This window comes from Pholis gunnellus, assembly GCF_910591455.1.
Source record: "Pholis gunnellus genome assembly, chromosome: 2".
NCBI lineage: Eukaryota > Metazoa > Chordata > Actinopteri > Perciformes > Pholidae > Pholis > Pholis gunnellus.
The window spans coordinates 13831916-13858415 of record NC_136536.1 but is presented as its reverse complement, the minus strand read 5'-3'; the positions used below and the strand labels follow the sequence as shown (position 1 = coordinate 13858415).

At 43.7% G+C, this 26500-nt stretch overlaps 1 protein-coding gene across 5 annotated transcripts in view; it reads left to right on the top strand.

The window, feature by feature from the left end:
* wnk3 (WNK lysine deficient protein kinase 3) overlaps positions 1 to 26079 on the top strand; it is a 35668-nt gene extending 9589 nt beyond the window's left edge. The window contains exons 3-25 of one of the 5 annotated variants that reach the window (XM_079174393.1): positions 7153 to 7325; positions 8019 to 8239; positions 9242 to 9399; positions 9591 to 9679; positions 9808 to 10027; positions 10281 to 10635; positions 10740 to 10855; positions 10977 to 11177; positions 11726 to 14977; positions 15288 to 15331; positions 15844 to 15979; positions 16084 to 16200; positions 16294 to 16395; positions 16498 to 16546; positions 16665 to 16817; positions 16918 to 19052; positions 19252 to 19498; positions 21235 to 21320; positions 21416 to 21753; positions 21889 to 22124; positions 22214 to 22309; positions 22393 to 22556; positions 22902 to 26079. In XM_079174393.1, the coding sequence (XP_079030519.1) occupies positions 7153 to 7325; positions 8019 to 8239; positions 9242 to 9399; positions 9591 to 9679; positions 9808 to 10027; positions 10281 to 10635; positions 10740 to 10855; positions 10977 to 11177; positions 11726 to 14977; positions 15288 to 15331; positions 15844 to 15979; positions 16084 to 16200; positions 16294 to 16395; positions 16498 to 16546; positions 16665 to 16817; positions 16918 to 19052; positions 19252 to 19498; positions 21235 to 21320; positions 21416 to 21753; positions 21889 to 22124; positions 22214 to 22309; positions 22393 to 22556; positions 22902 to 23477 (9264 nt within the window). In that variant the 3' untranslated portion in view covers positions 23478 to 26079. Of the gene's footprint in view, positions 1 to 7152; positions 7326 to 8018; positions 8240 to 9241; positions 9400 to 9590; positions 9680 to 9807; positions 10028 to 10280; positions 10636 to 10736; positions 10856 to 10976; positions 11178 to 11725; positions 14978 to 15287; positions 15332 to 15843; positions 15980 to 16083; positions 16201 to 16293; positions 16396 to 16497; positions 16547 to 16664; positions 16818 to 16917; positions 19053 to 19251; positions 19499 to 21234; positions 21321 to 21415; positions 21754 to 21888; positions 22125 to 22213; positions 22310 to 22392; positions 22557 to 22901 lie in introns of those variants that run through there. The other 4 variants (XM_079174394.1, XM_079174392.1, XR_013767413.1 and 1 more) reach the window with 4 other exon arrangements.
* Positions 26080 to 26500: the final 421 nt, after the last annotated feature.

Below are 26500 nucleotides of genomic sequence, written 5' to 3'. Positions count from 1 at the left end.
TGTGGACATAATGACTGAGTGGGTAAAGGCCAATATTAGACCAACTAGAATGGACTGGTAAATTCAGAAAATGACATCAATTTACTGTATTGCATCCTTAAAAAAACAGGAAAAGACAACACTTATGCCATATTACAATATAACAATATCCAAAATCAAAGACGATATCTAGTCTCGTATCACAACATCGGTATTGTATATATTGCACAGCCCAAGTGTTAAAGTGTGAAGTTAATGTTTGTTATTAAAGTGTAAAGGCAAAATGACGTCACTATTTAGGCAGGTTTTAATATGCTTGGGTAAAGCTAGGGCTACAGTACATTTCATAGTCTACTCGTGTCTATTGTGTCGTATAATGAAGTCTGGAATGGAAATAGTCATGTGAAAGGGAAGCTCTGAATGGGATGCATTCTTTGATCACAGAGCAAATAGGAACATTGTCGCAGATATACAGCAAACGTTACTGTAAGAAACTCTTTGTCATGCATTGACATTGCAGTGGGAGGATTGTTCAATGTCTAATACCAGAGCACTGTTGCAAAGTCCTTACATGCAGAGAAGTAATGGCAAACATTGTTATGGTGTGAATTCAACATGTGGTGGGAGACAGACTCGTGGAGGAGAGAAGAAATGCACCCCTCTGACTCTTGGCCCCACAATAGAGAGCAGTGTCATGATAAGCCGTCCGATTTGACTGCAGGCTTTGTGTGAGAAAAGTCAGTCATGTGTTTGGTTTGGAGCTGATTCAAAAACAAGAGCCTTGACTAATCCTTGAGATCAAGCTCTGTCTGTTGGACTGGCAAACAGCAGGTTTGCCCCAAATTACCTTTTCTGGTTTTACTTCAACACCTAGTGAATCAGCTTCACACCAGCAGTTCTGCTGCATGGTACATCATACAGACACGGATCATGTTCAGTCCTACTTAAATACTTGATGTGTCCCTTTTCCGAGAGATCTGCTCTGATGGCAAATGTAGCCTGTTTCACCTTGATTACTCAAAGGCACTGTATATGGCCTTTGCTCAGGAGTGTGAGCATATCTGAGGTGGTAAAGCATTTTTTGAAAATGAAAACACAGTAGACTTAAGCTGATTTATGCACCCATATTGGATCTGCAAAATCCAATTTTGTTCTGCACGATTGCAGTGGGTCATAGTAAATCTCATATAGAAAAACTAGTTATTACTGTTTTTTTGTTCATTTAGCATGAGGACATTACGGGCATTACATCACTCAGAAATTACTGAGACAATTAGAAACACTCACATACACACACAACATAGTTTACTGTCTAATTAAATGTGTATCATACACAGATAGGAAGGCAACCTATTAGAGAAAAGCAGACTGAGATCCGGACACAGAGCAACAGCAAGGAGAATGAGGCGTGTGAGAAAGAAAAGCGAGACACAGGAGGTGATGGTGAGTGGGAGAGAGAGAGGGAGAGAGAGAGAGAGAGAGAGAGAGAGACAGAGCGGGAGACGACGAGCCAAGCAGAGGATTATCATGGCATCCCTCCCAGAGAGCAGTCGTGTAGCTAACACTGAGTTACCACATGCAGGGAGACACATGCACTCAGCGCCCTGGTAACCCGCCTATAGATTGATCCAGTGCCACGTTCAATGCAACATTCTAGTCACCCAGGTCACATGGTCCGTCCTATTTAGCCCACTTTACCAAAGCTTCAACACAGTTTCAATGACAGGTGGAATGTAGTGAGACAATAGTTGATAATGATAGACTTGATGTGACCATTACTTTTTCCTCCTGGTGTTTGATGCAGAGATGAGTACTTTGTCAATAACATAATACAGTGTGGATGTATCCCAATTAGGTATTATAATGAACATCAATATTGTTGTCTATATTTGTATCTAAATGAGTTAATTGTGATTAAAGACAAAACAATTATGGTTTGGTTTAAAGCCTATCATTTTGCTCAATTCCTCACACTTTAACTTTGAAATTCAAACAAGTAAAAACACAGGTCCCAGTAATCAAAGAACATGCACAGAAGTATGTATCATAATCTACGAACAGGCCTGTTCATGATGAGCCAATGCAATATTTAAAGCTATATCCACTATGAGACTGCAGCCTGGGAGCGCCACCTAGCTCTTCTCCTCCTGTGTCCACATAGAGGGGATTATCAGTCCAAATGCAGTTTGAAAGAGTGCGTAATTAAAGTTCACAGTCCGGACACCATCTTTTATCTGTCTTTCCCTGGGAATTCCACGCCTATAAGGGCAGAGCTATATATCTCCCTTGCTACTGCTTTGGTTGTGCATTTTGCTGTCCGTGCCCCTAAGTCGATGTGTTTGTGTATGTCTTGTACATGTATTACATTTCTGTGTGCAAGCTGTTGCTCTCTGTCCGTCTCTGTCAACATATGCCAATGTCACCCTCTTTCTCTCTTCCTCTCTCGCCCTCCCTCCGTCTATCACCTTTTTTTTTTTCTGAGTGAGCGAGCATGCAGAGTGATCCAGGGAGTTAATTACAGTGGGTGCTCGTAAGGCTGGAACAAAAACCCTGCACAGACAGCATAACTCGGGCGGCAGACACCAGACTGGTTCAACCCAGTCATCCCAGACTGGTTCCAGCTCAGCTCAGCTCAGCCATGCTACACTCACAGAACTGCAAACACCAGAGCAGCGCTCACGTCTGCAGTGCTGAAGGTTGCCATGATGATAAAGATTACCACCTCAAATATTTGATTTAACATGATTTAACGTGTTAAGCACTTTGTGACGAATGTCTGTGAAAAACGCTTTATAAATTCATTTTACTTACTTATTGTTATTGAGCCTTTTTGATTTATGTCTGCATATAAATGCCAGTTTAGGAGGTTGCCTGCTACACTATCACTGTGCCATGTTTCTTAGCGAAAAGGTTCCTCCTTATTAAGGCCATAAGAGCCCTTTGATATGGTTAAGAGTTCAGCGTGCAGCTCCTGCGAAACAGTCTAGATCCCCTGTTCACCTATCGATACCCCCGGTTTGGCAGTTGGCTTCATTATAATTGAGCCGTTCACAAGGTTGAAAGATCATCTCTGGTCGCTGCCTGCTGCTTGCCTTATGTTGTAATTGATAGCTGTATTCCTATCCTTTGATAAGAACAATCAATGCAGGCTCTGGTGAAAGTATTCGAAAGAACAAAATCCTTTGCAGAAAGACTTTTGGCAATATTTACAATAATTACTTTATTCTTTGGCTCAGTGTAACAAATAGCTGCAAAACACAAAATGGGTTCGGCTAGGTAAAGCAAAGACAGTCTATTGATGGGTGACTAAAATTAGGAATCAGATGGACTACAGCTGAACTGAGTAGAGCCGGATGGAATCGATCCAACCAAACTGACCAGACGCATGGCTCAACTAGGGCACCAACGGTTGGCAAGTGTCCCCAAGGCTATATCCGCATTACCTAACCGACAATGGAGATTAGATTGCTATTGAATGTTAGAGACATTACCACATAACACAGGCATTGACTCTATGGGCTAATCAGGCTAATCAGAAAATCAGTACATCGAAAGAACACATGCTCAAATTATTATGATGTGATTATATTCTCAGGTATGTGACAAAAAATAGGAATGCCACAAAAGGGAAGAACTCTGTGACAGATTTTAAGATACATTTGTAAGGTAGCATTGATGTCCATTAATAAACCTTTTCACAACTCGTTATATGAGGAGCAGAATTGAGTACAGAGAGATATGAAGACCTCCTGCTAACAAGTGGTCACTGAAAAGGAAATGGCCATGGTAGTGCATTTGCTAAAGGAGCCTATGAAGGTTACTGAACTTGGCCTACTGGCCTCAGGTTCTAATCCGGCGTGTGGGCCATGCCTTTTCCAACAATCTATTTTGTTATTCTGAGCTGTTGTAGCTTACAGTAATCTAATCCCAGCCACCCGCCGCCTCGGATTTTCAAACGCTGACATGCTTATTCTCACACTGCCGAGCCACACACATGCTCATAAACGTACAAATATCCACCTACAGTACAACTAATGTTCCCCTAAGTGTTGATAGTGCCCTAAACCAGCCCTTATTTATCAAGACAAGAAAGTAACCAGGGAAGCCACTTCATCTTCAGTCTGTATGATATCTGATATCCCTGCAGTGTTTGCCAAAATAGTTGTTTTGGGGCTCACATGCTTTGGCATTCATGACCTCTGCCAAATGCCTTGTAAGCCATATCCTGTCCATTTCCTCCGGTGCTTTATGAGGCTACTTAACCTGCATCTTGACCTTCTGCTCTACCAGATGTCTGATCCAAAAACATCTCATGGTGCACACCCAGGTCTTACTCTGCTTACCAAGTTATAGTACTTAAGTCCCTGCCACGGAGGCGCCTCGTGACAACAATATTACATAACCAAGCTGACTATGCAGGGATGTACAAAATATCAGGAACACCCAAAAATAGCATGAAATTAATTCCAGTTACCCTGCAGTAAATACTACATCTGTGAAACTTCTAACGTTTTATATTTGTTGAGACTGCATCAAAGGGGTGTTCCTGTATTGTAGTGATCCTGGTAGCTTGTCTGCTAATTCTGGCCCCAAAAAACTACAGCAAAAAAAATGCCGTAGAGCTGAATCAACGTACCTCTGACACAATCTCAACAACAATTGAACATCATAATCTTACTGGATTGCATCACTTTCTCTGTTCAGAATCAGAAAAACTTCCCATCACAAGGAAATGGAAATGTATCTTTTACGTGGCTCACATGGTACACAGAGTAAGAATATATTAGTTAAAAACAATGTGGCTGAACAGGAAGTTTTAATATGTGCGTATCTCCCTTACTGCTTGTTTTGATTTCAATGGCAGCACCCACTGCTGTGTTGTACACAGTAAGACCAAGTGTTTTAGCTACCTTGTTTACAGTCTTAGGTATTCATTAGGATACCCAAGATCTCCATTATACAGACAATCAAACGTGAATTCTAAATAATTATTCATTATGGATTCTCATCGTGTGCTTAAAGCTAGGGTGTTCACTTCTTACGGTTGCAGAAATTGGGAACAATCAGACTGATTTAGAGGAAAAAAGGGTTGACCATTCACCGAAAGGCTGTGTCATGGACTCCTGAGCTGCCCTTTCTCTCCCTCACTTTCTGTTTCTGTTGCTTCCCTATTTACATTTATCTGCTGGTTAGGAGGCTGTTCTGTCCATTTTTTCCCTGTGGTGGCCATGTGCCGTTTGTTTGTCATATCTGTTTTGTGTGAGTTGCTGTTGTACCGATGTTACTAATGTACTTTAGTATACAATTCCATATTATTGTCATCATTTCCAAGAGTATTATTGAGTAGTATTCCTTTAAATGTATCACATAAGTCAGTGTGAATGAGGCCTCATAGCAGCAGTAATCGTATTTGGGTGCGCTTAGCACGCTTGGCAATGGAAAGAGGACTGCGACTAATTATTGGAACACTTGAAGAATGCATAATGCCATTTTTCTTTTTGTTGTTGTTGTGCCTCTCTTTGTGTGAATATGGCCACGTGTGTGTGTGTGTGTGTGTGTGTGTGGGTGGCTATGCGATTGGGAAGTAGGTTTGTGTGAGTCTGTCTAGACACAATCTTGCCAACTGAACTCTTTGTGACCTTTGCTGACCTGAAAGCTGTCTGATGCCAGTGAGAGACGCGATAGATGCTGAGGAGGCAGCAGACAGGGACAGACGGGCAAACGCTCTGTGCCAGACAGTGAGGCAGAGTGACGCTCTGACGGAGGAGTGAGACAGAGGACAGAGGCACCCAAACCCAGACAAAATAAAGCACAGCACAAAGACGACGCTTGTAGATATGGGTAAAGGTGCTGTAAAGAGAGACAGCATTGGGACATGGTTAGATAAACCTGCACACAGTCAGGTGAACACACATCATTGCTTAAGCATGCATGCACATAGTAACATGAGGTAGTTGGTGTTAAAGGAATGAGCGCATGAGGACAGACCCATTATAGTGCGAACGAGGAACAGCCTTTTTGTTGACGCTACTTCCCTGTTGAGAGGGGAGGTGTGGAGCAATTGCCTCCACCAGTACTTCCAGAAAAGGACACCGAACCAGTAGAGACACAGAGAGGAAAAGATGTCTGAAAAGCTGAAACACAGACACAGGGGGGGAAGAGAAACAGAGGCACAAAATCAGTGCATGCTAGAAAAATACCCCCATATGATAAATATAGAAAGAGGTAGGGACAGAGAAACTGCATTACATGGAAATCTCTTTATATACATACAAACATCTGCAGTACAGCGTGTCCCTTTGGGGAGAACTGGGTTAAACAAAAAGCTCAACATCGATGGAATCGATCAGTGAAGAGCCAGTGTTATGATGATGACTTCTATTTATGCTTTTGTCTGTTTGTGACGTGACAATGGCTGCCACCCGACTCCCTTACAGATATCAAGTCAGTACACTGTTTTGTTGGAAATAACAAACAACAACAGTTGCTTGTGACAAGTCTAAAAATACACACTGACTTAGTAGAGCCTTTCAGCATTTCCTCCACAGTAAAATGCTTTGATTGTGAGGATTATGTTTGATTCTTCAATGTAATATCACCAGTGCATCACTTGCACATTCATAAATACTATTTCCTATTGATATTATATGTTGAATTTAAAAGATAGCTGTGTTTTTTGTCTGAATACAGCTGATGTTATTGATGAGAGCACCAAGATTTTAAGAAAATAGAAGAATACACAAGCAATACAAGACATGATATGAAAAATACATTTCTTTTAAACTGCAGAACAGAGCACCTTCTCTGCATAGCATGCACAAGGCTACCGTCTTATAAATAGCCTATGCACCTGTGTTTGACAGAGGGATAAGTCAATGGCTGTGTTTGTTCCTGTGCGATGCTGCTTGTGCCAGTGAACTGGATTTCTGCCGTGTCCACTCTGGCCGCCATACTGGGGATGTGTGGCAGATGCGGTAGAAATGTGTTTTATAAAGCTAAGGGTTGGGTGTTGGCTCAGCACTAATGCAACTCTGTATTGCTAGCGCCATCTAGTGGCAGTAACAGTGTTTGCAGTTGTGGAATTGACAGTATAGGAATCATAACCTCTAAAGCTCTGGGGAAGCCAATGTTCACAGTCATGCCATATAACTTGTTGTGTACCTCTCACATCAGGACCGCAAGCTGACCAAGGCAGAGCAGCAGCGCTTCAAGGAGGAGGCCGAGATGCTGAAGGGGCTCCAGCACCCCAACATCGTCCGCTTCTATGATTCCTGGGAGTGTGTGTTCCGTGGCAAGAGGTGCATCGTACTGGTCACAGAACTCATGACTTCAGGAACACTCAAAACGTTAGCACAACCTCCTCATTTCTATTACTCTTCACTCTGACAGATCACTATTTTTATGTTGTTTAGTTTTGTTGTTTTAGCCAGTCATGTCACTACACCCATTAGAGTAAATGTCACCCATAGGCAGCAGCTCTGTACTGCAAATTGTTGTAAAATGTATGGCGCACTTAAAATGACCAATAAATCAAAGCTGATATACAGTATACATCATGATTCACATGTCTATGAAAGGCCTAGAAAATGTATTTTCTCTCACTTATGTCATCTGTAGCAGACAATAAGCACATGGTGTTGATAGTTGAAGTGCGGCTCAATCCTCGCCCAAACACAACAAAAATATAGTGAACCTCAAAGCTTCTGCAAGTGGACTGATGGGAGATTTTCAATCAATTTAGCAAGTTATACTGTTTATACTTTGAAGAACCAGCTTTGATTAATAGAGAATATGATTACAGTAAAAGACTGTTTCACTTATCTTTATGGGGAAGAAAGTGAATCTGATAAATCTATATTCATTATATACAATATGATATTCAGAGTGATTTAAGTGAAGTCCCATTGTCATAGCATTGAAATTCAAAGGTATTTATGAGAGTGTTTTGTCTCTCATGGGGATCATCCAGCTATCCATCAGTGGCTGATTACAGTTGTCTTTGTTTCCACTTCAAAATGCTGCTCTATCTCTCTGCACAGTTACCTGAAGCGCTTTAAAGTGATGAAACCCAAGGTCCTGAGGAGCTGGTGTCGGCAAATCCTGAAGGGCCTTCACTTCCTTCACACCAGGACTCCTCCAATAGTCCACCGGGACCTTAAGTGTGACAACATCTTCATAACAGGCCCCACAGGCTCGGTCAAGATAGGTGACCTGGGACTGGCCACTCTTATGCGAACCTCCTTTGCCAAGAGTGTCATTGGTAAGTACACCAACTACCTCCAGGGTTCTTACGCAGTATGGAAAAGTAGAGAATTGGATTTTTTTGGTAATTTCTAGGTCTGTTTAAGTATATGGAAAACTATTTGTGTTTCCAGGCTATTACTCCTATTCTGTTTTCTAAAATATAAAATTCTGAATTTATCAAAATGACCAGTAAGAGTGCGGGCTAGAGCGAGCTTGATGTCGTTGAAAAGCAAGGTTAGAAGAATAAAATGCAGCTGGACGCACACTCCTTCACGGAGCTGCATCTACGCTGGTTCGTCACAACCTGCAAACCAGCTCTGCCCAAAGCGCCATATGTTTGACAGTGGAACGTTGTCCAACTTTCTGCGTAGGAGTGCACTGAATGGCCACAATGGGTAAATTTGTCCAACATCTCCAAATGGGGGAGCCCTTTGTAAGCCATTTGCAAAGGGAAAAAAAGCACTGTAGTCTTGTCACAGCGTCCTCTGCACCTAGAGTCACAAAGTCAAACATGAACTCCAAAATGTCCAGAGCAATCTGGACATTTGAGTCTGGAAAAGTATGACATTTTGAAATGGAAAATGTTTAGGAACCCTTTAAACTTCTGAGAGCAATGCCAGGCATGGAGACGCTACATCAGCAGACTGAGTCAGGGCCTTTATATATACTTTTCTCTGCATTCAGCACTGTTCAGATTTTTACAGAGGTCATCAGCTGCCTGGAGATATAGATTATTATTGACAGAGTCACTTTAAAGTCCATGTGGGCCGCACTTAATGCAAACAGAGACCACTGATGAGAAATTAAGCAATGCACTGTGAGTGCCTTTTAGCTCAATAAAGTTTGACTCCGGAAGCAAGAGCAATCCCCAGGAAGTTTCCATTCCTCCGAGGACTTTGGGGCATTAGTGCTCTGCGGACATTGTTATGTGACAGTAAATAGAGATTGTAACAGTGGTGAAATAATATTCAGCTGTTCTGCTTGTAATCGACTGTGAACCATCATCTGCTCTTAACAGGAACGCCAGAGTTCATGGCTCCAGAGATGTATGAGGAGCACTATGATGAGTCAGTGGATGTCTACGCCTTCGGGATGTGCATGCTGGAGATGGCCACTTCAGAATACCCCTACTCTGAGTGCCAAAATGCTGCTCAGATCTATCGCAAAGTCACAAGTGTGAGTCTCTTTGACTGCAATAATCTCATACAAACTCAACTCATTTGTGTTGATGACATGTTTAAACTTGTTCTTTAACAGTTTATTGACGTGAGATCCAAATTCAATGTCTTTCAATGATTATATACTATATCCCAGAATCTAATTCCATAATTTCCTTTAAATTAATTTCCCATTTCTTTTTTTTGCAGGGTATAAAGCCAGCCAGCTTTGATAAAGTGAATGACCCAGAAATCAAAGAGATCATAGAATGCTGCATTCGTCAGAACAAGAGTCAGAGGTAAACAGGTTTCACTTTCATCGCATGATATACTACATTGTCTCATGCTGAATTCCTAAACGGGATCATAAAACATGCTGATGCCTGTTTCACCATTCCTGCTCCTTTTGTTGTCGCTCCCTTAACAGACTCTCCGTCCGGGACCTCCTGAACCACGCATTCTTTGGGGAGGACACAGGGGTCCGGGTGGAGTTGGCAGAGGAGGACACAGGCAGCCAGGACTGTCTGGCTCTCCGGATTTGGGTTGAAGATCCCAAGAAGCTTAAGGGGAAGCACAAAGACAACGAGGCCATCGAGTTCAGCTACGACCTGGAGAATGATAGCGCTGAGGAAGTGGCTCTAGAGATGGTGAGATTTATGCCAGAGTAGTAGAAAACGGGGTTCGTGTGACGGTCCAGTGTGGGATAAGCTGGACTGGAAAAAGGCTTTGATTCTTAAAAGGTTGCAGGAAGGTAATGAGGGAAATCCCTAACTTATCAGCCATTTCAAGGTACCTCCTGCTGACCTAGATTCCTTCAGCCCTCCTCTAACCATTAATAACTCTCTCTCTCTCTCTCCCTCCCTCCCTCTCTCTCTCTCTCTCTCTCTCTCTCTCTCTCAGGTGAAGTCGGGATTCTTCCATGAGAGTGATGCCAAGGTGGTGGGAAAATCCATCCGGGATCGTGTAAATCTGATCAAAAAGTCGCGGGAGCGTCGACAGCAGCAGCTCTTCCAGCAGCAGCAAGGCTTCGAAGAAAAACGAGACCCCACTCTCACCTCCTACACCCTTTCTCATCCATCCTGCCCATCCTCACTGGGGCCAGGGGCAGCTGGACAGACCGGAGGAGGAGGAGGAGGAGGAGGAGGAGGAGGAGGAGGAGGAGGAGGAGTAGTGCAGGAATCTGAAGAGCTGCCTGAAGTGGACCAGCATGTCAGGCAGCAACATATTTTCAGTGGGACAAACCTTAGTCTGCCAGGTAGAGGCACCTTTATTAGCAGTATTCTATAAGAGAGGTACGCTATGAGTTAATATGTTTTTACATTCCTTCTTTTTTTTTTTTTATTGTCTTTCACTCAGAAGGTGAGAGCATTGGGTCTGCCAGCTGTGAATCTTATGCAAGTGGACAGAGCCAGGCGTTCTCTCAACAAGGGGAATCATACACCCACTCTCAGAACACCCTCCCCCCTACGGCATCTGTACGTCTATACCTTGTTTTCTTCTCGTTCATAAATCACACCAAACTGATACATTGATCACTGTTTGAAATCTTTGTTTTGATCAATCACATTGTTCATTAACTATTTTCCTGCTCTTCAGACTACTGGCGCATTGACTCATCCTCAAATGCTCCCAATTGGTGAGAGTGGAAGTGTTCCAAATGTGCCTATTGGTCAGAGCGTTAGTATGTCTTGCATGTCCGTAGGCCAAAGTGGAGGGGGACCTGTTGGTCAGACATATCTTCAGCCCAGTACCATGGTTCCACAGGTATCACAAAGTGTCCCTCAACAAATGTTTCAGGTAAAAATGGTGATGAAACTAATTAGTATTAAAATGAAACCCATATTTACACTGTGGCTACAACATTTAATGTTATTGTCAATGGAAGTAAAGCTATGGTTCCTCTACTTAATTACATTTTGGGTGCTTTACGCTTAAATAACTATTTATCCAACCACCAATCATCTTCTTAATGCTCTGAGATTGACCATCTGACTGTATGTTGTACAGGGTTTCCCCCAGGAGATCAGTTAGTTGGTGATATGTAATGGTCACATTACCTCTCAATTAAACCTACGCTATAGACTTGCCGTGTGAAACAGTGCCTCTGCTCTTTTCACCTGAGCGTTAATGTTTTACTTCATTAAAGTGTATTTACTTTTTCTAACTTAAGCTGTGCAGTCTGTACACCTGCGCTGTAAACCCCTGTGGGAAACCCTGTTGTTTAACATTAAGTGTGTTGATAATTTATCCTCCTTGCCAAAGCTAATTCTTACCAAATTTTTTCACCACTTTCTTTTCCCTCTTCTTTCAACACCAATCATCATTCTGTCATTATCACTGAGTAGTCACAGACATTCCCATCAGATTCATTTCAAACTGCCACCCCCCATGGGTCATTGGCCCCCTCACAGTCATACATACCTCCTGTTTCTCCACAAGCACCCAGTAATGTTCTCACTACATCCATATCAGTCAATGATCCTGCTGGACTAGGGGGGACCATTGTGCCCCTCGCTCAGCAGACCCAACCCCCTGCCACTCCCATGCAGTTCACTGACATCATTCCCCATGCAGCACCCCAGCAAACACAGCCTGTCATGATCCCTCAGCAGACTATTGTCCAACAACAACAGATAGGGATGGATCCCCAGACCACCACCTTTCAGCAGCAGCCGCAACAGCAAATGGAGGCCCAGGCCACTCTGCTCGAGCAACAACAAGTTAGTGCGACTCAGCCACCAACGGAACATCATCCACAGAGCCTTTCAGCTATAGCTGTCCAGAACCATCAACATGAGCCTCAGCAGCAGATCTATGTACAGCAGCCTGTTCCACCTGTCCACACGACTCCACCGCAGCAAGTATTACCTAAACACACAGGGATGGAGCAGCGAGCTGTGTCATTGCCACAGCAAGGGGAACAGCCTCCGACTTACAAGCAACAACCAACAGGGGATCCTCGTGAACAGACCCTGATACAACCACAACTGCAACAACAGCTTCAGCAAACTCTGTTACAACAGCAACAAGCTTTACTGCTCGAGCAACATCAGACGTACGTCCAGCAGCAGCTTGATCAGCAGCAACAAAAAGCACTGCTTCAACAGCAGCAACAACAACAGACCCAACTACAACAACAACAACTGGAGCAGCAGCAAGTACTTATACAGAAGCAATTGTTGGATCAACAACAGCAGCAAGCTCTTATTCAACAGCAACACGAGAAGCAGCAGCAACAGCAAGGTCTTGTACAACAACAGCAACCACAGCAACCACTTTTACAACATCAGTTAGAGCAGCAGCAACAGCAGCCTCCTTCACAGCAACAGCAGCAGAATCAGTTTTATCAAGAAATTGGACAACACCAAAGTGGAATACAAAAAGAACCAGAGAGGCAACAACAAAGTGGACAACAGCAGCAACAAATTGTATTGCAGCAGCAACCCCAGCAGACTCAACAGCAAGCGGAACAATTGCATCAGCAAGCCTTACTCCGACAAATGGAACAACAACAGCAACAAGCCCTAACACAACAGCATCTGCAACAGCAGGCTATTTTACAACATCATCAGCTACAACAGAAAGCTCAGCTACAGCAACTGCAACATGAGCAGCAACAAGTGCAACTCAAACAGCAGATAGAGCAGCAGCAGCAAGCTCTGTTGCAACAACAGTTTGAGCAACAGTGTCAGCAACAAGTCCTGTTACAACAACAACAAGCAGAGAGATTCCAGCAACAGGTTTTGATGCAGCAAAGTAACAGTAAGCAGCAGATTCAGCAGCAACCAACTGATATGCAGCACACGTGCCTTCCAAAACTAAACGCCACTCCGTTTACACCCCATACCACTCTCACACAGCAGCAAGTGATGGAGCAACAGCAGCAAGCAGCATTGATCCAGCAGCAGCAAGCATTTGTTGCCCAGCCGCAGCATCACACCTCTGTAATGGAACCAGCCGGCACTGAGGTGATTCAGCACCAAACTCAAAAATTATCACAGGATAAGGTCCCCATGGCCATTCAGACTACGCACATCCCTGTTCAGACGTCTGCTGTTGTCCCAGCTCAAGTCCTTTCCCAGCGAGGACAAAGTGAGGCTCATCCCCAGAACCAGGTCCCAGTCCAATTTATAGCCCAGTCCACAGTCCAAACAGCTCAGGCTATGATTGAGGCCCAAGTATCTCCTCCTGCGGCAGTGATCCAGCAACAGACTCATGTCATCCAGGCCCAGCAAATTCCTCTACAGACTAGTTACCCAGGACCTGCCACACTCACACAGAGCCAGGTAACTGCTCAGCCAATAATCCAGACTCAGCCTCTGCAATTGTCAATTGGTCAGGCCCAGCCACCACATGGTCAGGGCCCAACTGTGGACATTCAGATGATGGGCCAAGCTACTGTCCAGCCTCCAGCTGCAATTACCTCAATTCCCAGTCAGATCCAACATGAGACTCTTGTTCAGCAAAATGCTCAAATGCCAGGACTCATGCAGCCCCAGCTCCAGCAACAAACTCAAGGCCAGTCACCTAGTCAAAAGCATGCTCAGGCTACTGCTGCCCTTTTGACCTCTCAGTATGTCTCTCGGCCTACCCACCAATCCATGCCATCTGTACAACAGGATGCAACTCATATGACACAGCAGCAGCAACAAGAGCCAGTTCTGCAGTTTCACCAGATGATTCGGTCTCCTGGCTCAGCTGGAAGTGTTGGAACAACAACAGATTGCCTCAATTCTGTAATTGACCCTGCAAACATTGTTGCCATTCCTCATCCTGTGCCACAGGCTGGAAAAGCCTATGTCCAAGGCCAAACGACACTACACCCAGTTGTTCAGGCCCAGCATCAGCCCCTAGGAGGCACTGCTGACCCTTCAGTCAGTCAGTCCATCTCCCAGTCTCCTATGCCTCAGTCTACTGGGCATTACCAGCAACAGCTACAGAAGCTTTCTCAAGTGCAGCAACCACTAGCTCCACCTCCTGCACAGGCCCAGTTACTGGCACAGCCCATCCAAACTCCCATCCAGCAACCACTTCCTATGAAGCAGGCTTTGATAGCCCTTGACGACGGTCAGCTGCCCTCACAGTGTCCACCTGCTTCACATCTGATGACCCATCCTTCTGCACAGATAGTGGCAGGCGCCCCTCCATCTCTGCAGCACCAAGCCAAGCAGATGCTGCCAGCTCACACACACTCACAAACTAGCATTCAGGGCCAAACAAACTCCCAAACACATTTTCAGACACAGGCTCATTCTCACATTCAGACACACACTGAGACACCTATTGCTGAACAGCCTGTGCTACCCCATGCTGTCTCTCCTGCACAACAAATGCCCCTCAGCCCGTCTCATACCTCATGTCCCCCAACATCACTACCACTTCTTCCATTCCTACCATCCCACCATCCCGCTGCTTTCCCTGTGCCAGAGCTGCCTACATCTCCGCCAGCGGCCCAGGTAACCTTACCAGGGCAGACCTACTTTATACCCACCTCCCCTCCACCTGTCACTGCTCGACAATCGCTTGACTCTAATGCCCCCAAACTGCCCCAAGCCTCGCTGCAAGACTGTGACCTTTCCCTGCTGGGCATTGCTCAGGTACAGGAAGAATGAAAGTTGGCTGTATTAATAAGTACATTATTTTACTTTGCTGACATACTGGCAGAATGATTGAGAGTACTGCTATCTAATTATATGAAAAGGCTTTGACTTTTTCTTTTGAATTCAAACTAACAAGTGTTACATTTTAAAACATTAGTATATTCATAGAACAGTACATTTGTTAATACATGCAATATCCATTATTACATTATAGCTTTACTTGCATCTGATGTTGCTAATGTTTTTTTTTGTGTCTTTTGTTCTTTATGCCTGCGTACTTTGTGCCTGTATTCATGTTACTCTACAGGATGGTCCGTACCTGTCAAGTACAGAACATCATTCTTCATTAGGGTATGTCTGATATCGTTACTGTCTGATGTTAACTCTGTTTTTCCGATTGTTCTCATTGCATGTCCAATCACTCAGTCTGTTCATCCGTTGTGATAAACACTATGAGTACTGATAAGGAGATATTCTGAAAGCTTTAATTTGAAAGCAGCTTAAAAGTGCAAAACAATTAGATTTGATAAGTGTAATTGGACTTCGTACACATATCCTTATATAATTATACAATAACTTGTACATAAGAACAAGTGGTTCTTGCACGAGGCCCATTGCTTGTCCGTATCGACCATACACACATAGTTGTCAACAATCTCTCCACATAAACATGTATAATGCATTTAGATTCATGTTTTTGTGTTATAAATGTACAGTATGCTGTTACTAAATCTATGTATTACATATACACATTTTCAGAGGCTTACAGACAATGCAGTTGCGGTATGTGGTTCAGTGTCTCGCTCTGGGACCTGTAATTTATATCATGATGTGTAACAACACCACTACTTTGTCACCCACAGGTCTGTTCCAGCTAATGGAGAAGAAACATTTCAGCTCTTAGCCAATGGGAAGTTTGAGAAATTAAAGACTCAAATAAGAACTTCCTGTCAGAGGTCTGACAAAGTTTCACATCAGTTTCAACTGAGCATGCTCCAGGTGAAGAAACTGCAGGAAATAACCCCCTATATTGCCAAATTATGTGTGCCAATATATTTAGAAAATTACAACTATGTAATGTAAATTTGCGTTGTCCTACCTAGGTGTCAGCCAGTGGGGACAATATGGTGGAATGCCAGTTGGAAACCCATACCAACAAGATGGTGACATTTAAGTTTGACACTGAAGGGGATGCACCAGAGGACATAGCTGACTACATGGTAGACTGCTTATGTATTACCATCGTCTGAATTACTTGTAAAAATGTCATTCTATGCATTAACAATTGCTGTTTGGTTACATTGTGTTTGTAGGTGGAGGAGGACTTTGTCCTTGATGTAGAGAAAGAGACATTTGTTGAAGAGCTTAGAGCCACAGTTAAGAAAGCTCACGAAATTCTTCAAACACATTCACAGGTATTTTGATTTCCATATGTCCAACCTATCACCTTCTCCCCTCTCTTATTTTTTTGTTTTTGATTGAATGACGATGGATTTGAATCTTTATGTATTTATTAGACTGGATCAACTGACCAGTTGCATGTGAGCACTCCCACTAGCTCCTCAGGTGAGTTAGGAATATATTGTTTCTTAGTCACAAAAAGGTGTCATTACAGTATGAGAAAATGCTGTACATTCTATAACCTAACATGTTATGTGTAGTAAATTGTCTTTATGATTTTTAGCGGACTCAGTGCCCCATTCCTCTCCAGTGGGACGCTGGCGCTTCTTTATTAACCAGACCATCCGCCATAGAGACTCTCTATCGAGTCAGGGAGCAGGCACGCCACCACCCACTGCAGAGATGATGATACCTCAGTCTCCTCAAACAGAGAGAGGTAAGCTCTACCCGGGTAACTTTTAATGCTGTGGCTTATTAATATGACTGACATGACAGCATAACAGAAACTAACTATGTGTTCGTCTCTGCGGCTGTAGAGAATGAAGGATCCCAGAGTCTGGAGTCCTTGACGGGCATGGCCTTTTCCCCCTGCCCCACCCTTTCTGCCACCTCCCCTCCAGTCTCCACTGTCTCAGCCCCTGCCTCCATGGTCCCCTCAGCCACAGCTGCCCCAACTCCTCACACCACTGCCTCTGAAAGCATCTCTGCACCAGCCTCCACTCTCGAGGCCTGTGTCACTGCTTCAGGTGGCCTTGAACCGCCGGTCCCCACCTCAGATTCTCTTGACCAAATTCACTCTGTTCCCTCATTAATAACAATACCTGCTGCTAACTTCCCCACCTTGTCCACTGCTCCTATTGTTGTGTTTCCCATACCCACCACCATTCTCCCCGATGTCCTCATACCTCCTGGAAGCAGTGGTTGCTCCACTGTAGGTCAAAGTATAGGGGATACAGTGACAACTGCTCCAAGGTCATGTGTGCCTACAGCAGACTGGTCGTCAACCTCTTTTCATTCTCCTCCTCCTGCTGCTGCAGTGACCTCTTCTACAGTTAGCCAGCTTGGCATGGAGCAGCAGCAGACTCTCACTCAGGTGGACAAACCAGCCCCACAACAATCACAACTACCGCAGCCACAACTACAGCCTGCATTACAGCAACAGGTACCAGTAGTTCAACAGCAACTGCAGGCAATGCAGCTTGAACAACAGGCACAACAGATACAGCGGGAAACACCACAGCAACAACAGCAATCACAACATCAAGTGTACCAAGAACAAATTCAGCTGCAGCAGGAACGGGCAATGCAACAGTCTCTCCAGCAGTTACAACATCAGCAACTAATGCAACAACAAATACCACTTCAACAACAGATGACCGAGGTGCAGGTGTTGCCTCAGACAGGTCATACAGAGTTGTTACAGCAGTCTGCGCCTCTTCAGCAGTTTCTGCCACCAATGTCCCTACAGCAGACCCAACAACAACTTATTCAACAGCAAACACCACAGTATTCCCCACAGTTGCTGCAGCAGCCTCAGTTACAACAGATATCGCAGCAGGCTATGGCACCCCAAGCTGCTGTAGTGCCTCAACAGCAGGCCCACATTGATCACCAGCAGCAGCAACAGTTGAACTTGCAACAGACAATACATTTACAGCAACAGCAAATGGTGCAACAGCAGCTCCAGCAGCAGCAACATCAGCTGTTTATGGGTGCTGTGGCTTTAACACCAGATCAAAGCCAAATGCTGCCCCGGTCAATTAGTCAACAGTTTCTTCAACAACAGGCACAGCTCAGTGTTACCCCTGTACCGCAACAGCAGATTCCACAGCAAACACAGATTTCTGCTGAGCTGGCACAACAACATGTACAGTCACAGAAACAGCTGCAACACACTGAGCAGCAACAAGAGATGGTTAAAGCCATGGACACACCCCAGAAACAGCAGCAGTTCCCGCTGCAGAAGCAGTCCTCTTTACAGATATCTGAGTCAGAGGTGTCCGCAGGAGAGACAAGTTTCACAGAGGACACATGCAGCTACTCTACCCCTTTCCACCCTTCCTCTGACTCCTCTCTGCCGCCTCTCCATCTGGCCACCGCTGAAGGCCCCGTGCCCACTCTCTCCCTCACAATGACACCATCCCCTGCTCAGCCTTCCTCTGTGGCCGAGTCAGACAGTGAAGGCCCCCCCAAAATTGAATTTGTAGATAACCGCATAAAGACTCTGGATGAAAAGCTGAGGAACTTGTTGTATCAGGAGTACAGCAGCGGGGCAGCCCTGGCCGGGGGAGCTGCCTCTGGCCCTACATCTGCTGCCTCCACATCAGCAGGAGGAGACGAGTCGTCTGAGCCACAGTCGCTCCACCACCTGTCCTTTCCCCCACCTCCCTCCTCCTCAGATACTTCCCCTCACTCATCTTCCTCCTCTTCCTCCCCCACCAACTCCCGTTCCTCCTGTACCTCCCCTGACCCAGAGAGCGATGGCGCAGGAGGGAAAGCTTCCTCAGAAGTGCCCCACTTTGCGGAGATGGGCCCCGTGGAGCAACAGCCTGGTCCATCTCTCCCCTCCACCTCTGCCTCGTCCACCCCGCCGACCTCTCTCCTGCCTCACAATCAGGAGGAATCGGCTGGGCCCCAGCGTCCACCTGTACCAGGAGAACCAACCATTCTTGTGAGTGAAAACCACAGATTCGATTTTAGAATTTTTTTAATAAATATTCTCTTTCACCGTACTGAATTGACATTATTTGACTGTTTATATTCCAGTGTATCGCCTTTTAAAGCTGTTATATTTGTTGAGGTTAAATATTTGTGTCTCTCCATTTCGAACAACTCCATGCAGCCACTCTTAATTGTCTTAACTGTTCTAGGCTGTACCCCCACATTCTGACACCAGTACCACTGGAGACGCATCGTGGCCCCCCAATCAGCACCCGATCCCCCTCCGGCCTGGACACCAGAAGCACAATGCAGGAGGTGGATATTTTGGCCTAAACCTGACATGTCCTAGTATCAGAAATCCTGTTAGCAAGAAATCCTGGACTCGCAAATTCAAAAACTGGGCATGCAAACTGCGCCACTCCGCCAGCTTGTTCAAGAAGCCCACAGTCCAGCAAGGTAGCGTCCTCTTAGGGAGCGAGAGAGAGCGAGAGAGAGAGAATGGGTTGTTGGGGCATGGACTTAAATCTAATATCTAGTACTAATTTTAACATAGTAAAATAACTTTCTTAACCATCATATGGATATGATATGAATATCTGTTAATGTCAAAGAATGTTAATGTTTACAGCTAAAAAAATCTTGTTTTTGTTTATTGTAATGTGATTATATTAGTGTTGACGTCACTACATACATTATTGTTTTGTTTTCTTTGTTTCTTTTCTGAATTCCTTTTTAAATTTCTTGGCAATCTTTCCTTTTGCATGGGTTGCTCACCCTGGGGCGAGAACAGAGGAGAGTAGACGAGGGTTGAAGATTGGCACAGTGTAGGAAGAGGTTGGCATCAGAAATCTGATGCCCATCCCAGTGCAGATGATCTCTGGAGTAAAGCCCAGCAGTGCCTGTGACCATGACATATCCATTCCTATGACATCCCTCTTTTTTGCCACAAATCCGTAAGCACAGACAGCAGCAACCATCTCACCTCCACCTGCCGGCTCAGTGTAGACAGCATCATGCAACTCACGTCATATCACAAATAAGATAGATAAGTGCTAAACTGATATTATGTAATCAGTTCAGAATATGTGTACGCTTTCTATGTCAGCTCCTACAGAATAGCATTGCTCCATGAGACTCTACTATGTCCCATAGTTGTAGATGATGCATTCATGAAGATTACTTCCTCATTTGAATTATTTGTATAAAATATTGAGATTATAATGAAAGTCCTCATTTCTAGTTGATATTGTGCACACTACCCAGGGCTTATGAGTTACTGTTTTGCATGGGTAGGCTTTTCATACAGCTAAGATTTATCACACTGGTAAAGTATTTCGGCCATCTTGCATGTGTTTCTGTTTCTATTTTTAATACGTACAGCTTAGATCCTTTGCTACAATTTCACCTGCATGAGCACGCATGTTATGTTCTACACAAGTGACTAATAATGGATCGTTATCTGTAAGTAACACCTATAACAGGCTGCTTATTCATATGTTGGTCTTAAATTATGCAGTGATTATCCATGTACGCCCTTCGCTAATGTAGTAATCCCAAATATCAAACACACTGAACATTATCACTGTGGATCTGAGCACAGATCTCAATGTGATAATGGGCTTTGTTGTCTGGTATATGAGTGGGAGTATGGTGAGAATGAGAGAGTGGATGTGTGGGTGGGTGGGGGTATACTGTTGTAAACATTCAACTGCCATTTCACAATGTGTTTTCTTTTAATTTAATGACCTATTATAATTTTTGTTTTTAATGAAACAAACATTTACCACCCCTTCCCACACGCCCATTACACATTTCTCTAAGGTTGATTTTTTCTTTTACATCCACAAAAAACATTTATTCTTCATATTGTTTTATTGTTTATAGTTTATAAAAATGACGGCCACAGAACTCAACATATGACGACACATTTCATATACCTGCATGCAAGTCATTTAATTCACAAAGTTGTTGATGTGTAACAATGATGGGGGATTTTTAACACTGTGCCTTTGTGTTCGTGCCCCACCTCTCTATGTGCATCTGAATGTGTCTGTTTTGTACATTTTTCTGTGTCTGCTGCTTTTGTGTGTGTCTACCTCGTCATTTATGTGCTCTTTATACTTGTGTCTCTCTGTTCCTGCCTCTGGGTCCTTGTCTCCCCTTTTTGTTTTTCATCGCTGTTTCTTTATCAGATGGAAGTTCCAGCAGTCAGAGACTCAGAGAGGAGAAGGAGGCACCACCGCCAAATCCACCCCATTCACGCAAAGGACGATTTCAGGTAGGAGCCATAGTACTGATTTTATCTTTGCCACTCAATTAGTCTGAACCGTCATTGCAGTCTGGACAAGCAGGTAACGTGTCCTCTGCCATCAGGTGACTCCGGTGCTCCAGTCCTCTCCCCCAAAGGCTGCGCCATCAGGCCATGGAAGCACTCACAGGAAAGTGGGCCGCTTCTCTGTAACCAAGGCTGAGACTAAGAAAGAGGACAGGCAGACTGACAGCTCCCCGGTGTCCCCTGATTTGGAGAGGGAGAGGAGGAGATCTCGGGCAAAGGACGGAGAGAAAGATGAAAGTAAGAGGACCCCAGCAATGGCTCACCTGCCTCGGGGTCATGGACACAGTCACTCACCCCTGGGCAGCAGCGATGATGAGGATGAGTGTGAGCTGGAGGATGAAGACCTGAGAAAAGAACTACACAAGCTCAGAGAGAAGTAAGTCAGTGAAGGGAAAGATTTAACATCATTGTTGTGTCTTGCCTTCATAAGAAATGTTTTAAAACTTTTTTTTTGTTGCATATTCACCGTTCACCACCTGCTGCTCTGTGTTTTGCATCTCTTCCTCTGCAGGCACATCAAAGAGGTGGTGTCCCTTCAGTCCCAGCAGAACAGAGAGCTGCAGGAGCTGTACAGACAGCTTCGTTCCCTCAAAGACCAAGGGCAGAGTCTGCCCGTCTCTCTGTCCCGAACAACTCCTTTTCCCATGGGACCTCCTATGCTCTCTCCTCGAAGGCCCAGGCCAGCCAAAATCAAACTCCGGCCCCGGCCTCACTCTCACATGGATAACAACGGAGTCACACACTCTGGTACACACTTTTCTAAATTCTTTCTCTTTCACTTTCTCTTCTTCTGTTGTTTGCTTTCTATTTGAATGTTTCTTGTATCTCCCGTCTAGGGATTCAGCAGTCAAGTAGTTTCTCAGGTGGTGAACAGAGTAGACTGCCACTATACTGCAACCTAGAGCACTGCCCTTCACTGCCTGCAAACAGAGGTACAGTTTGTCATCAATATATCAAGACAACACAGACTTAATTGACAATCAGTGGTATGATACGTGCCCTCATTTTTCCACAGATCACAGTCCTCTTAGAAAAAGCACATTCACAGATGACCTGCACAAACTTGTTGACAATTGGACGAACGATACGGTGGAACCCGCTCCGCCCAAGCCTTCGCTGAATCAAATTAAGCAGATTCAGCAGGTGCAGGAGTTGGGGGGCTGGAGTCAGCCGACTGAGGTAGGACTATGTAATATGCCTTCATTTTTCACCACATGTGAAATCAACCTTTAATATGGTCAGAGGGATTGTTGATGTTTTATCATAAATGCTGATAAGGTTGTGCTTTTCCAAATCACTGGCTCTTTCTCATAAAAGATGTTTATATCATAAGAGATGTTTGTATCATAAACGATTATTAAAAGAAGCCAGACAGCATTTAGTTGGTTCTAATGTGGAGTAGAAAAATAGTTTTGGGCAGAAAAAGCAGAAATATACATACATTTGTTCCAAGAGCGAACAGCACCAACAGGTTATTTTTGTGCTGTAATGCTCCCTCAATACTCATTACTATATTCCATACAGGTGGCTCCACCAAGTTGGTTTCCAGTGGCACCACTGAACCCCCAGGCACCCCCGACCCCTGCCAGCCTGCCTGTGGCAGCCCCTTCCCAATACACAGGTGGAGGAAGCCTGTCCACCCTGCACTCTCCGGGACCACCACCGCAAACGCACATGGCTCAAGTTCCACAGATGCAGCAAAGTTTACACATCCATCAGTCTCTCCCCCTCCAGCAGGTGACCTATCAGCAGTCCCCAGTCCGCCAGCAGATACCGCAGCCCCTGATGCAAACTCCCCTACAGTCCCAATCACTATCACAGACACAACCCATCACCCAACTGCCCCAGTCACCACCTCAAGGCCAACCGCTGCTGCCTTCCCAAATACCCACATCTCCAGTGTCCACGGTGGCGTCTCTGCTGCCTGGCAGTGGCACAACTGCACCTACAGATAGCACTGCTGCTGCTGGAGGGGCACTTGGTTCCTGTTCCTCACCCTCTTCAACCTCTTCCTCCTCTTGCTCTACTGCTGCTCTACCTTCCAGTGCCAAAATTCACCCAACACCCCCCACCTCTACTCTTCCTCTGGGACAGAAATAAAACCAAGGTGAAGAGTGAGGTCAATATGAAGGTGCAAGAGAGGATCAGGATGTAAAGCAGATCCCTTTGGAGTGCTTGTTCTGTGTATACATGAGAGAGTTGAGACTGCAATGAATATATGGATTCCAGTGTACTTTTGGATGAGATGGGGAGTGAATGTGAGAGATGATAGATTATGGTATGTACAGACGGGGGTAACATGGAACACAGCGGCTGGGGTTTGTGAATCATGATATGTTTGGGTGTTAAGATATACAAATTCTTAAATGTATGAGCGTGTGTGTGTTTATGAGTGTGAGTGTTTATGGAGTATCCGAGTACATAACCCTAATGTCCTTTTACAGAAATTAACGTTCATGTTTTTGTTTTCAAACCTACTCAGTTGGACCTGAATTCTCCCTAAGCAGAGACAATAAGGACACAATATTTGACAGTGTGTTTAATTTGTCAATGCTTACAGTAAAAGGACTATCAATTTTAAAAGTGCAATTAGTAATGGTCATCTAAATTGATCAGCATGTATTGTATGGATTTGTCTGTAAGGCATAAAATATTTTTGTAGAAGCACATTGATGAAAACCAGATGTATAGAGGATCTTCTAATAACCATTACATGAAACTATTGAACTACAGCACAATGCATTTCAATGGGCAATGAAAAAAAATGAAACCACAGCATGTTAGTAGAGAAAGGTAAAGTTATCTGGCTACCATCATTACCACAGAGCGACCAAACACACTGTTGCAGTGTTGTTCACTGGTACAGCATGTGCTTCATTTTTATTATTTTATGTTTCGCAGTTGTAACATGCTGAGTGATATGACGTAAATTCTGATAAATTAATGATATGACGGTTAATTGAAACATGCCATCTGTGTTCAGTGGATACCTGGGTACACTCAGCCCGAGACTGCATGACCTTGTGACTAACTTGACTTGCCAGAGTGCAAACTGCCTGCTCTTGCTGTACATTCATGAATCTCACATTTACTATTTGCAACCTACTGAGATAATTCAAAAGTCATGAGTTAATTTGCTTTCGGTTCATTTGACATTTTTGCGTTCAGTTTGAGCTCTGCATATCAAAGTATATCAAGGTGTCATGCTGAGGAAGAAGATGAAAAAGAAAAAAACAGCCAAGTTATTATAGTCCGGGGAGACCATATGGGTTATACCCATATTGCCTTTTAAAATGACGACATTTTTCGTGGGTGTGTGAGTGTATATTTTTTCTGTGTGACAAAGCTCTGTGATAGTCGCATGGTATCTTGCATTATAAATTGCATCCCTGTTTCTATCATTCAAAGCGGCCTCTCAAATGACACTGTACTCAACCTAAAATGTTTACCCTGCCAATGTTTTGGGCTTGTTTCCATAAGAAACACAGCAAGTGAGAGGTTAGACCACATACTGGATGAAAGCTTGATGTCCAACACCGTTGTCAGATCCTCACTTGCCTATTTGTCAACTTTGTTTGGCGCTGGACAAATTCCTTGTTTCAATTGTAAACTATTTAGTCTTTGACCATAGGCTGTCAGTGTGAATGCATAACTGTGGGCCATAAATGTGCTTTATGCACACTGCAAAAGGTTTACTCAAGTCAGAAATGTCCCATTCTTCTATTTCTTAACACTTCATCTTGAGATGCAGAGATACACAGAGTATTATATCAGCAGTGGATATATTACCTTACATTTTATTGGGTTATCAGTGCGATTAGCCAAACATAATTGGCATAATAAGTAGCCCGTAGTCAAAGCAGCATTTGTGTTTTATTAATGATAGAGAGACTGTATGCCCCTGAAAACAGCAGATTGCTCCGGTTGTTGAAGACATTTAAAACATGAATGGGTAAGGTGGACGAGTTTCTGCTAAAGGGTACGGTTGTTCAGGAACTGCATAATCTAGAATATAACAACGATTTTCTGTATTTTTCAAGACAACCCGCATTGTCACAGAGATGTAGTTCATTATTAGTGAAGGTGAGATACTGTGCTGTCATGTCTGATACTAACATGTTGACTGCAAGCTACAGCTTAACGGTCATGATTCATGATGTGGAGCTGGCTTTGTCCTTGAAGTGTTACCAAAATGTTATCTAAAAGATTAAAATTATTTTTGTATTTTGAAATGGGGTTGTACAAATTGTAAAAATGTGTTCTCATTATTATAACTCTGAGGTTATTTGAAACTAGAAAACACTGGTTTTCATCTGTGTTTACATGGGACTTCCCTATCTTGATATACCTCTCTGAGTCCTGACAGGCCAGGGTCATATAAGACTATATTTAAAGACGTTTTGATCATTTTGACATCTTATTCCAGTTTTGAACCATGGCAACCTGGAAGATACATAACATACTTACTTAAGTCTTCCTATTAGGCTCCAGGTCGGATTTAATTCACTCACAAATGAATGCAACAAAAATCTGGGGAGTCCCACAATGGCATGACTGAGAACCAATGATAACAGTACATTTGGGCAGAGTAACCTCTAAAAATACAGTATGTTGCTGGTGATATAGCCTTTGTAAATTGCAACTAATTCAACTGTTGATTTTATTTATGTTTTGTAACTAATCAAAATAAATGATGTAAAACATCAAAGTAAAATGGTGTGTGGATTTTTATATTTAGCTTCGCAAAACAGGGTACTTCTGCAACCCACAATGACTTCATGTGGATGTTTGAGGTTTAGTTTAGTTTATTTAACAAAAGTCTAAATACAGTAGTAAAAATACAAGCTTAAAATGCATTGTCAGGAATAACGACAAAGTAAAGGACTTCTTTCCGTTGTGGTCACTGTTTAATCAGTTCATCCTCACCACAACAACATGGAGACAGCCATACATAACAAAATAATTCAATAAATTAATGAAAAAGTAAATTAAAGGGTATGCAGTCTGAGATGCATTCAATTACTCCTAATGAGTTTCGCCCCTCTTAGACGGATTTATTTTCAAAAAAATGTATTTTGAGGTGTTATTTAATCTACTTAATCTACGTAGTGTGTACTACTATA